Source organism: Rhea americana, unplaced genomic scaffold (genome assembly GCF_003343005.1).
Source record: "Rhea americana isolate MKP2758 unplaced genomic scaffold, rheAme1 scaffold_9, whole genome shotgun sequence".
In the NCBI taxonomy this organism is placed as follows: Eukaryota; Metazoa; Chordata; class Aves; order Rheiformes; family Rheidae; genus Rhea; species Rhea americana.
In genome coordinates, this window is record NW_028187088.1 from 6558494 (window position 1) to 6570710 (window position 12217).

Sequence of the window (12217 nt, forward strand, 5' to 3'; positions counted from 1 at the left end):
TAAACTTCTCTCAGGATTATTACTATAACTAAGAGGCAGCAAGGTCCATGGACAACTTTGTCTCCTGCAATGTTTATATGTTGAACAGTACCAAAATCTTACTAGCAAGATGAGCCATGTACTCACTTGTAGATATCAAGGTGTCATATAGTAGCACTAACATTTCAGTCACACGATCTCCCAGCCACCAGGTTCTGTTTCAGGAGGCACAGAGCAAGCATTAATTCAACCCTACATAAACAAGTCTTTGAGCATCAGTTTGGTTTCTAGAACAGCAGAAGCCTTTTACCTATGAAGTACTGGTTGCACTGGGAAGGAGGAAAGCAAGAGCGACTCTTTCAGATGTTATACACAGCATGGAAAGATCCAAGCTAGACAATATTCCATTTGGTTCTTTTATTAGCAGAAGTTAAGAATACAGCAAGTAGTAAGATCCCATCTTATATGGAACCAGAGTCCCCAACCATCAAAACCCCAGAATGTGCTTCATTGCTTCCAACAGTAGGCAATTTTTAAAAAGAAATATACTGAACAAGGCCACTATTTAATGGGGAAGGAAAGAAGCTGTAGGTCCTAACTATTCTATGGCAATAACCTGCACACAGAGCAAGCAAGCCTCTGACTGCTGAGAGTAAGGCATTCAGGTGCCAACCTGGGAAGAGTTCTCAGCAAGAGCTACAGAAAAGTGCACAGCTAGGTTGCTTTTATTGGAACAAACAAACTTCTCGAACAGAGAGACTGACTGGGTTAAGAATAGCAGGTGGAGTACTGTGTTTTTGTAATAGTTCTGTGCTGTTAGGACCAGGTTACAATCACCCTACAGGGAGTGAGCGCAGGACGATCCAGGATGGAGACTGTCACTTCTGCTGGCACTGACACAGAGGTATCCCGGAGCATCTTACGGACAAGTCTGCTTCTGATATGTACCATACTTTTCTCAGGTAACAGCAGATTTCCTGCCAGGCAACTCTTCACATCTTTGCCATGGATACCAGTGCTGATTAGCCCTTGCATCCAGTTAATACTGCTCTTTATTTCATTTTAGTACCACACAGACTCACAATAAACTTCTGGCCTACTGGCATCCAGTGTTGTAATCTGACTGAGAACACATCTCTCCAGCTTACRGCCACTACTACAGCACCTCTTGCTGCAGCTGGCCTTGCTTTCAAAGGCTTTAAACAGATCCCATTCAGGGTGAAGTCTTAATATCCAGTAAATCTTAGAAAGGCATTCTGCTCCTATTTGACTCCATTATGCAAAGTAACTCCCTGAAAAATTCAGTGATATCCAGGGTGCTGCAAGATATTTGCAATCCACATTTTTCTTGAAGGATGAAAAATTCAAACTTGCAGGAGTCTTAAAGAAAAAAAAGGGAAAAAAAAAAAAGAAACACACACACCCCCCTTTACCTTCCTGCCTTGTGAACTACAGCATTTTATGAGCTATTCAACTCATCTACAAGAGACGTAATTGCTCTGAATTTCCAACTAAACACTCCAAGCAATAGCTGTGCCATAACAAAACATTCAAATTTCATCTAACAACTCCAAAGATTCTCCTTCAGTCTGGCTTCTGACAGGGCTCCAAAGATCAAGCTACGTCAATTAAACAAGAGAAGGGTATATGCCTCCCCTTACACAGACAGTGTGTCTGCTCCACATCAACCCAACTGAACTCTGCATCTAGAGTTTAAGTACCACCAGTAATCCCATTGCTAAAGCACAGATGGGAAGCAGACCTAAAAAGAAAAAAAAGAAAAAAAAGGGAACCACCTTGGGCTGATTGTGGAATTTTTTTCTTAGAAAAACCTCTAAACCCCCTTGGCATATGGAGCCTGATGCATGAGAAAGTAATGTGCTTGAGGTCTGCAGTAACTGTTAACTCCAAATCTCGGAGCACAGTTTCTTCTTTCCAATCTATCTCAGCCCCATCTCTGTTTCCTCTCACATGCTCAACTATCTTTTGACAAGTGCATTACCACCATTTTTTTTTCCTCCTCAGACAAAACAGGGCAGGCCCACAGACAGCACCCATGTACTCAGCTGGGGCCTTTGGGTGTAGACAGGCACTGATGGAGTTGGTCTGTTCGCCATTCCATACACAGTTAACCCATCATGCTCCAATTCATGTGGTGAGAACCAAAACAACTTATGAAGGTTCCATTATCCAAAACCATACCAGCCAAGCAAGCCTGGAAGGCAGCTGTCCCTGAGCTGTCAGGGCTCAGGTGTACCTTTCCAGTTACTTCAGTAAATAAACTTGTAACACTGGCCTGAACAACAGTCTGATTAATTCAGCCTTTCACAACCCTTGTGCACACATACCGAACCTACTCCAAGTGCTACCAGGACCCCACATTGCCTCGGGCATGTTGGTCACCAGGAAAAATCTGCAGGGACAACATACCTCACTCCTGGGAATTTTACCTGGTCCTCCTGCAGTCATTTATTTTGTGCAAAATTGAAACAGTGTGTGGTACTTGTATGTTGCATTCTTTACAAAAAAACCCTTTCTCCCCCCACCCGTTGTTTAAAACATTTATATAAATTTTATTTAAACAGAAAGTTAGAAATCTTATTTACAATTTCTTTTTCTCCCAAAAGAGCATCTAAAATCAAATCCCAAACCCTCCAAGAGGATATAAATTTAACCTTGATTTTTAAAAAAAAAAAGAAAAAGAAAACTGCTAAGCTATCCCTCCCAACATCTACAAATAAATATGGCATTGAACAGAAGCCGATTTGGAAAGGGTCCTCTGTAGCTCAATCTGTAGATCCCAAGAATAAATTAGGGCTTCAGAATTTCCTGGTCTTCAAATTGATTCATTCCACTGCTTGAGGTATAGAATTTATCTTGGTTAGTCAGAATCCCCCTGAAGCTCCATGCTCCACCAGCTGAAACTTGGATTCTTCTTAGGTATTCATTTTGCTAACCAGTATGCTTCAACCGCACTTGCGGTATCTGTTTTGGTTACGATCTTGGGTTGAAGGCTGGTTTTACTGCATTCCCTCCTCCTCTGTGCAGCCTCCTCCGACTGTGAAACGGAACTCCTGAAGGTTTGAAACTCCATGGAAGTGCACAAAAGCGCCAGCCACTACAAAGACGTGAAACAGCTGATGGGAGTGGAACTGCGAAAAACAAAATACTTCCGTTCAGCCGGGATATTCTGGGTTCTAATGATGCCCTGCCTCCAAAAAAGCCATACATTCAGCTGAAGTATACACATAGTAGTACCTCAGGTCACAAGCTGCAAAGTTATTTAAATCCTGTATTAAGCCCATGCCTCTCCTATCATCAGGAAAAGAAGCAAATTCTCCACAAAACTCTTTTCATAGTCAATCTGATCAATCAAAAAAAGCTACACGAGTGTTAAAGCATATCTTTGGTGAGAGACAAAGATAATTTTAGAGCTTTGGCCAAAAGGCCTAAAAAGCACACTTTTTGAACTAGTCCTTCAACAGTTAATGGGCACAACACTCACTGGCAGTTTATGATTAGAGGGGCACAGTCACATAGTGAATGCGTATGAATTCTGCTCTGGTCATGGGCATGAGTTTTATCAAGTGTATTTTCAAAACACTCTTTTTGTCACAATGAATCACAGCAGAAAAACAATGTGATATTTTATTAAAACCCTGAAAGAACCAGATGTTCTGAATGAATGCTCAGGATGCTAATGATTACAGTAGAGCAGAACAAAAGCCATGAGGGAGCTACATGACAAAGCATACCCCTGTTGGAGGAAAGACATACCAACATGGGTAATAGTCTTAAATAAACGTGCACTGCAGGCTCCATGGGAAGCTTGGAAAAAGATCTGGAGGCACACCAGCACTTTTGGAGCCTAGCTCAATATCATAACAAGGTTTTGTTAGGCCATTTAAACGATAACACCTCTGGTATTTCTTCACCTGGCAAATTGGTGCTATGCAGAAGCCACTCAATCCAAGCATCATTCCCATTTTAAGTCTTCTTTAGGTGCCTTAAACTAGTCTAATAGAAGTACAGTGGTCTGATACCTTTCCCAAATGCCCAACCCCTCCCTTTAATCTTTAGTCTCATTCCACCCCATTTCATGTTCCCCACACATTTCCCCTACTCAGTCTTCACGACCCTTTTGCTCATCCACATTCACCCACTCCACTTTCCCTTCTTCAGGATCAGAGATCCCTCTGAAGTTCATCAGCTCTATCCAGTATTTCCACTGGACATACAAGATGAGGAGTCAGACACAGGATCCTAGAGAACACACTGGAAGCAACCACAGGCTACTGCTTCCCATGGTAACACATGTGCTTGTAGGATCCTCAGCACGCGCACACAGAKATATGCAAAGTTGTTTACCCATCAATAAAAGCTACCTCCTATTAAAGCTGCCAAGTACACATGCTGAGGTAAGTTTGCACACCAACAGTTACCTCAGATCAGCTTGTGGTAGCTCAACTAGTAACTTAATGAGAGGCAGTAGGTCAGCGGGGCTTGGAGAATCCACAACTGTTTGGCCCCTTAAGACCTAGGCTCCCAATGGAGCAGTTCAATATCTGCAAGAAAACACCAACGTAGCATCCTCTAGCCTCAAGGGGATGCATCTTTCATGTCGGTCTCCTCACCCAGTCATTTTGTACACTCACCCAGATATCACACTTGCCAGGGAAGAATCTCTCCGGGATGCGGGCAGCATATAGTGCAGCACCAGTGATGTACAGGCATGCCATGAGTGCCAGCCAGCCTATTTGCCCCATTGTGGCTGCCTTCAGGAGCCCCTCAGAGATGACAAAGTGCAGGGTGGGAATAACCCCACTAAGACCCAGACCTAGAAATACTCCTAGGAGGTTAAAAAAAAAAGTGGGAGAGTCAGGTTTGAACATAATGGCAGTAAAGGGAGACAAAGAGGGGGGAAAAAAAGAACGAAGTAAAAACGACGGAGGGCTCACTCAGTGTTTGCAAAAGTAGTAGAAAGGTGACAACTGTTGAAGTTGAAGGTCCCCAGGATAGCTTTAATGGAAAGTAAACTAAAGAATACAGAGAGTTCCTTGATATACCGGAAGTTGCTTGATCGAACATTCCTGTAGAGACTAAAATATTTCATTTCGCGATTGTGTCTGCCAGCTTTAATATACATAGAGCTAGTTACACTTCTTGGACTGTAGAGGGCACTGAGACTACATGAACCATGTCACACTTTACCATAACCTCTCAGGAACAAGACAACAAGGAGTGACAAGGAGATTTACCATTATAGTGTACAAGTAATCCTAGGAAACATCTGAGGCTCATTCGCCCTGTGTGAGAACATGATTTATTCATTTAGATTCTAGCAAAATCTATTTTGGATCCTTGATCATGTGAGGAGAAAAGCTGGTCTGTCTCAAATCGGTATTTTATTTGGACAAATCATCCAGATTAATTCATTCAGATGATTGGCTAATGTTTGAGCCTAGTATTACAGAAACAAAACAAGTAGTTCAAGGAATATACGCATACCTACACCAAGCAAATCAGTCACTCTTCTAGAGAGCAGAGCTGCTCAATAATGCTAGAAATTTCCAAGACAGCAAAGTTTTCCAGAGAGCAAAATTGCTAGATAATGCCAGAAATACCCTGTACTATCTGTCCTACTACATGTGTCACTGACCACTTCAGAAATGCACTTTCAGGACTTGTGCTAGCCATTATTTATGTATCCAAGAGGCTACAATCAATGCTGAAAGAACACTCATCAAGTTCCCAATCCAAGAATATTAGCATTCTGTAAGATCAGGCACACTCTCCCCAAGATTGTTTTTTCAGGTGATAAGTAGGAAGGAGACAGTCAAGAAGCAAAACAATTAACTTCAGATCTTACCTGCCCTTACACCCCGGTATTGAGGGGTTGCAAACATGTCCCACTGTGAGACAATTATGGCTGCAATGCCCAGGACACAGATCACAATCAAGTAGATGAAGCAAGGCTGCGGGTTGCAATAGAAGGAGTAGTACAGCCATGGTACAAAGCTGCCCATAATGAGAAGTGCAATGCCAGAATAATCCAGCCTAGAGTGGAAAAAAAAAAAAAAAAAAAAAAAAAAAAAAAAAAAAAAAAAAAAAAAAAAAAAAAAAAAAAAAAAAAAATCAAACTTCATTTAAAACAGGAAACTTGAAGTTCTCATGCCAACATACTCTTCTCTCTAGTACCTGCACAAAGAGCCTACGTATCAGTGTAAAATGAAGTTATTCTCACTATCACAGTTTATTCCTTGACCRGAAATTTCCATGAATGCCCTGCTACAGTAATGGACTACCTTGTTAGGCAACTAGTAAAGTCATTTTTGGTAGTCATCAGCAAGAATATATAGCAGCCTTTAGATCAAGACCTTTCGAAGGAACCCCAGATTAACCTTTGGATGAGGAAACAAGTGTTCTGAGCACACAAAAAGAAGGCACACAGCATGTTATGAGAGCACAGCCAACACAAACACCTTTGTGTCTGACAAGCATGTGTTAGGAAGGCATCATCTTAAGTGACCATTGAGGATTAACGTCACAAATTTTCAGTCAAGCTGTTTTTCTAGACACCAGTGAAGAAAAATTCCCACAGCCACTGTTTTTTTTTTTTTTTTTTTTTTTTTAAACCATTCCCTGACAAAACATTCCTGCAAGAGAAGATGAATTTATATCTTCAGTAGAGGATTTTAATTACTGGGTTATTTTAGAGAGGGCTTGGCAGATTTCACAATCCTAGGTTGAGCAGTCTTAGGAAATACAAGGTATTTAGCATCTAGCCAAAGCAGAATGCTTAGTAAAGCAATGACAAGAACAACAAAAAGTTAATTTTTTTTTTTAAAAAAAAAGTAGACATCTTGATACACATGGTGAAGCTGTTTTATGTAATAAAATTTAAGATTCAAAGTTACCCAAAATAATTTGAAACGACAGAAGTGAGTGACAGTCCCATTAAAAATTCAAAGTTCTGCAACTAAACTCTAGGTATATTACTTACAGCAGTAATAAATATGCACATGCCTGGCAAACAGTGATAAAGAAGTTTCAAGACTAAAACAGCAGCACAAAAAACAACCATGCTGCAGCAAACCATGACTAGAAGAAACTGCATTGAACCTGCACTCAATTCTGTTTCAAAATACATGCAGTCACGTAATGAACAACTCCTACACTGAGCTTCCAAGCAAGAGTCCCAGCTCTATTTTCCCAACTGTTTCCTACAGGCCTACCCTGTCCTCTAGGCACTTACTTGGAGAAGAGCCGAGAAACACCTTCCGAGTGGCAATAAACGGTGTGGAAGAGCCATGAGAAGGAGAGGCAAAGTATGGCTCCCAGAAAGAACAATCCAACAACCACTTTCTCCTGCACAGGTGCTACAAAGGACATGTTTGGCCGGAACATGTAGAAGATTCCCAGACACAGGAAAAACACACATCCTGAATAACAGCAGGGCAAAAAGGCATCAAGTTCATGCAAACTGAAAGCATTTTTTTTTTCAGAAAAAAAAGATTCTAATGCATCAGAGTACTAAACCCAGGAATTGCATGACAACTAATGACAGTCATACTGAATAAAGCACTGCCCTACTTCATTTAGGCAACCACATTTGTCTCAGACTGAAGCAATACAAACCACATGGACTTTTTACTTGCTTGCAAGATGCCTGACAGCTGGCTGGACATTCCCAAATTACGAAAAACACAAAAAAAATGTTGCAAAATGTGAAAGGAGAAGGACATGGGTCTTTTCTGAAGCTCAAAGAAATTCCCTCCCTTCAAAGTTCCTTGTAAATTAAAAAACATTCAAACAAGTTGCAGTGTAGGTGTGTGTACCTGTGGCCAGAAATGTCAATTCAGTTAATACCTACAGGACTTCAGAATAGAGGATATCTATTGGTATCACGAAGTTGAATGTCATAATTAACAGTCCCATCCAGTCTTGATGGGAGAAAATTGAGAGGGACAGCAAGTTAAACAGGTTACTAATGGAATGATAATGCTTACTACTCCCTATTCCTTCCTGTCTTGCTCTCAAAGAGAAAGAGGAATGAGACCAATAACCATTAAAGCAAACTGAAAATACCTAGAAGATGTGTCCAGATGTTACCAGTCTCTGTGTGTATTCTGAAGATACTCTTGAAACAAGCCCGGAATGAAGGCATGGGTGGTCTGTGCCCATGCAACAAGTAGTCGTTGTCCTTTAGCCAGTCAGGCAGAACATCGTGGGGAATGACTCTCCATCGGCCCTCCCACACCTGGAGGTTAGAAGGCTTCGGTTAAATGCAGGCAACTGAGTTCTATTAACATATGGCAAATTAGTAAAACTGCCAAAATAATGTGCAAGAACGAAATGGGTCAGCAGGACATCTCTGGGGAAAACGCTTTACACTTAAAATGTAGTGCTTAAGTTGTTCTTCCCTGCTCAACCCCATCATGAACTTGAGTTGCACCAAAAAGAAATACTTCATTTCATTTAAATGGGAAAGCTATTGGGCTTTTTGCCGCTTAATGAAAGAAAAGCATCTAATCTAGCTGCACGTTGTTATACAGATTTTCACAGATTATCCCTTCCATTTAATTGAAGAAAGTAGCCTATAGCTAGTCTACTCATCAGCACTAATTTAGGCTATAAAACATGAATGTGCAAGAGTTGAGTAAGAAGGGTCTAATCCCTTATCCAGGTTGGGGAAAAAAAATCCTCCCACATGCCCAGAACAAGCAATGACAGATTAGTTAAGGCAACAGATCCACGGCTCTCCCAATTCTGCCAGATTTCTTCTTAAGGAAGAGAGAAAACGTGTGCACACATCTATTCTTGCAGCTGATTCCAAATGAAAAAGCGTGCAGAGCTGTTCATAGCACTGCTTCAATGACATAAGATGCACTGAATCTTCAGTTTGGCTTCAGAAGCAGCACTGCCAAGCAGAGGGGCATCAGAGAAGTGCTTTATGTACCGGGGTCATTTCTGCAATGTTCCTTGGATTTGCTGTCTGGCTAGTAATACAGGAGCCAGCTTGAAGAATCCTGCAACACTAAGTTTAAAAACTATATTCTTATTTCAGTTTCAGCATCAAGAGTCCACAATGTTTTTAATCAGTTCTGCTCAATCTTTCACAGATGCAAAACAAAACTAAGCAGAATAACCATCCCAGTTAAAGACAGGATGCTCCAAAAAAAGAATTATGAATCATGAACAAAAATCTGAATTCTGAACAGCAAAGAATTCATTTTAGCTCATAATCTACCCTACAAACATCTAAAATGGAGAAGAATGCATAGAAAAAAAAACAGAGAAGAACACTTGGTAACTAGGGTGCCTGTAAAAACATCAAACGATAGTTCATAAAACCAGCAGGACCAAGTGTATGAAGTGGCAACACTCTTCCACCAAGCAAGACGTGCCAGAGACCAGCACAGACCATGACTTCAGAGTGTAGCAAGAACTGAGCCAAGGTCAGCAATATTTACAAAATTTACAATGGATTTACTCAAATAGTCTTTCTACAGAATCTTTCTTTCCCCCCTCTCATTTGAGAAACAGACAAAGCTAATTCAACAATGGATGCAAATAGTGCTATGAAAGTAAAATACCTGCAAGTCTGGGAAAGCCTTGCCTGGAAGAATCCTGGGAAAAACTGGCCTTGTAAATGAAAGTGCTTTGAACTAGAAACATTGGAGGCAGGAAGCATTTAATGAGCCTCTGAGAAACACCTGTGACTGGAAGACAGCTCAGTTGCCTGATCAGTTTTAGAGTTTCTGCTTCAGTTTGTAACCCCTACTGTTCCACGCTTTACAATTTATTCATTTATGGCAGACTGGGATCCCCAAAAGCTCTAATATTAGTGCTTACAACAAGAGCCATCCATTCAGGGATAATGTGTACTTGCTCTTCTCCACATTAGCACTGCAGTAGCTGCAGTTACGTGACCAACAGGCTATCTGAACTTCCTAAACAAGGAAACTACGTGGGCAGACTTGTTTTTCACATGCTCTTACCTTACACACAAATTCTTCCATTCTCTCCATAGCATGGTGGGCTTGTAGAAGAGGAGACATACCCATAAACCCTTCATCTTCTTGAGGCAATTCATTATTGTGGTTATTATCCTCAGAACTCTGAAGAAAAGGAAGAGAAAAAGAGAAAATGTTTTGTAGGAAGATAGACAGAGAAAGGCAACAGTTAACATACTGAACYATGATTGTTTGAGGTCCTGACAAATAAGGAAGTCATCTTCCCCTGTACTGTGCTGAGGAAGGAATCCAGAATAACCTGGAAAGATATTAATCCTTATTTTACATTCTCAGAACAACTCACGTGTCAAAGTATTATACAGTTTGCACTTGTCTTCCACAAGCCTGGAAGAAAGTAGTGGTGCTGTAAGGTACACTTCATTACAGCCTGCAGCCTATCCACTTCTAGGGGTGGATTAATTCCTGTTCTATGTTTCAATGCCACTATCCCCACCTTAATGCCACTGTAACATATCTGGCTTTTTAGGACAAGAAAAAGTAAGTCAAGGGCAGGAATCTATCAACCTAGTTACAACTTCATCTCAAATTTCATTTCAACTCTGGAGTTCTATTCTTTTTAACTAATACTTCTCTTACCTCATAATCTAATAAAATACATTTATTCATCTTTGACTTTCAACATATTCCAAAAACTAGTATGAGACTTCTTCCAGTTAGAAAGCAGTAACGGTATCAGAAAGTTTTAAACAAAATTCAAACAAAGACAAACATCCATATCCCCAAGACCTATGGAGAGCTATGGAGAAAAGGAAAAAAGCAGCCTRGATTTTCAGTTGATACATGTATTACCAGCAATTATATAGGAAATCAGGCAATTTTCTACACTATATTGACTTCCTATTTAAGCAATGCCATGTTGATAATCTACATACGACACATTCTAGCTTCCCATTAGAAGAAAGGAAATTGCATTCCTGGGTTGCATGAGGCAGAGCATTGCCAGCAGGTCAAGGGAGATGATCCTGCCCCTCTACTCTGCCCTGGTGAGGCTGCACCTGGAGTGCTGTGTCCAGTTCTGGGCTCCCCAGTACAAGAGGAGACCCGGAGCTACTGGAACAAGCCTAGTGGAGAGCTAAGATGATGAAGGGACTAGAGCATTTCTCAGATGAGGAAGGGCTGAAAGAGCTGGGCCTGTTCAGCCTGGAGAAGGTAAAACTAAGGGCGGGGGGGATCCTATCTATGTGTACAAGTATCTGAAGGTAGAGTGTAAATAGCCAGATTCTCTTCAGCGGAGCCCAGCAAAAGAACAAGAGGCAACAGGCACAAACTGAAACACAGAAAGCTCTGACTGAACATAGGGAAAAAGTTCTTCCCTGTGAGAGTGACAGAGCACTGGAACAGGTTGCCCAGAAAAGTTGTGGAGTCTCCTTCTCTGGAGATATTCAAAAGCCATCTGGACACAATCATGGGTAATGTGTTCTAGGTGACCCTGTTTCAGCAGAGGGATTGGACTAAATGTTTTGCAGAGGTCCTTTCCAATCTCAACCATTCTGTAATGCTGGGGGGGGGTGTGTCTATGTTCCTCTTTGCTTACTGCAATGCTCATTGCCCCTCAGCAACTCCATTTAATGCTTCAGCTTCCAAGGTAAACAAGTTTGAGAAAGCAAGGAGAGAATGAGCTTTTTGCACCCTTCAAGCTTGAYACAGAAAGCCACCAAGTGACCAAGCCAAGAAAACCCCACAATTCGTTTGCTGACTGGCCTCCTCCATACCACAAGCCATGACACTTTCTCCCTCCCTATTCCCATATCAAGGTTAACAACTTGATATTTAGATCAATTATCAGTAATTCAGTCTACAGTGTCTGAGATCTAATATATAACCTCATACACTTTAATGAATTCATAGGAATGTTAAAATTAATAACATCCTGTTTGAGTTTTGCATCAGAAATCAGATCTAGCTACACATGTCCCACATTTACAGTTCTCTCCTTAGGAGTATGCCCTTGTTAACTACTTTCATCAATAAGTTATCTGAACAAGTTCTTTAAAACTTTTTTTAAATAAATAAAAGGAGACCTCAAATTTACAGTCAACTATCTAGATTCTTCAGTCCTTTTTTGGAGAGAAAGGAATGATGTGATAATACTTATTTATACATCCAAGGGTTGCAGTAGCTTCCTGTAACATCAGCTTTTGAAGAGGACTCCTTACCTCRTACTTCTATTGAGAAAGGCATCAGGCAACACAGATACATTA

General features: G+C 40.9%; 1 protein-coding gene across 3 annotated transcripts in view; it reads right to left on the reverse strand.

Annotated features, from left to right (window-relative positions):
* Positions 1-381: 381 nt before the first annotated feature.
* The window catches only part of ADIPOR2 (adiponectin receptor 2), a 43370-nt gene continuing 31534 nt past the window's right edge, over positions 382-12217 (reverse strand). For all 3 annotated transcript variants that reach the window (XM_085324018.1, XM_085324016.1, XM_085324017.1), the window contains exons 3-8: positions 9981-10100; positions 8068-8239; positions 7235-7421; positions 5849-6036; positions 4635-4828; positions 382-3131 (exon numbers count right to left, since the gene is read on the reverse strand). In XM_085324018.1, coding sequence (XP_085180144.1) covers positions 3000-3131; positions 4635-4828; positions 5849-6036; positions 7235-7421; positions 8068-8239; positions 9981-10100 — 993 coding nt within the window. In that variant the 3' untranslated portion in view covers positions 382-2999. The remainder of the gene's footprint in view (positions 3132-4634; positions 4829-5848; positions 6037-7234; positions 7422-8067; positions 8240-9980; positions 10101-12217) is intronic.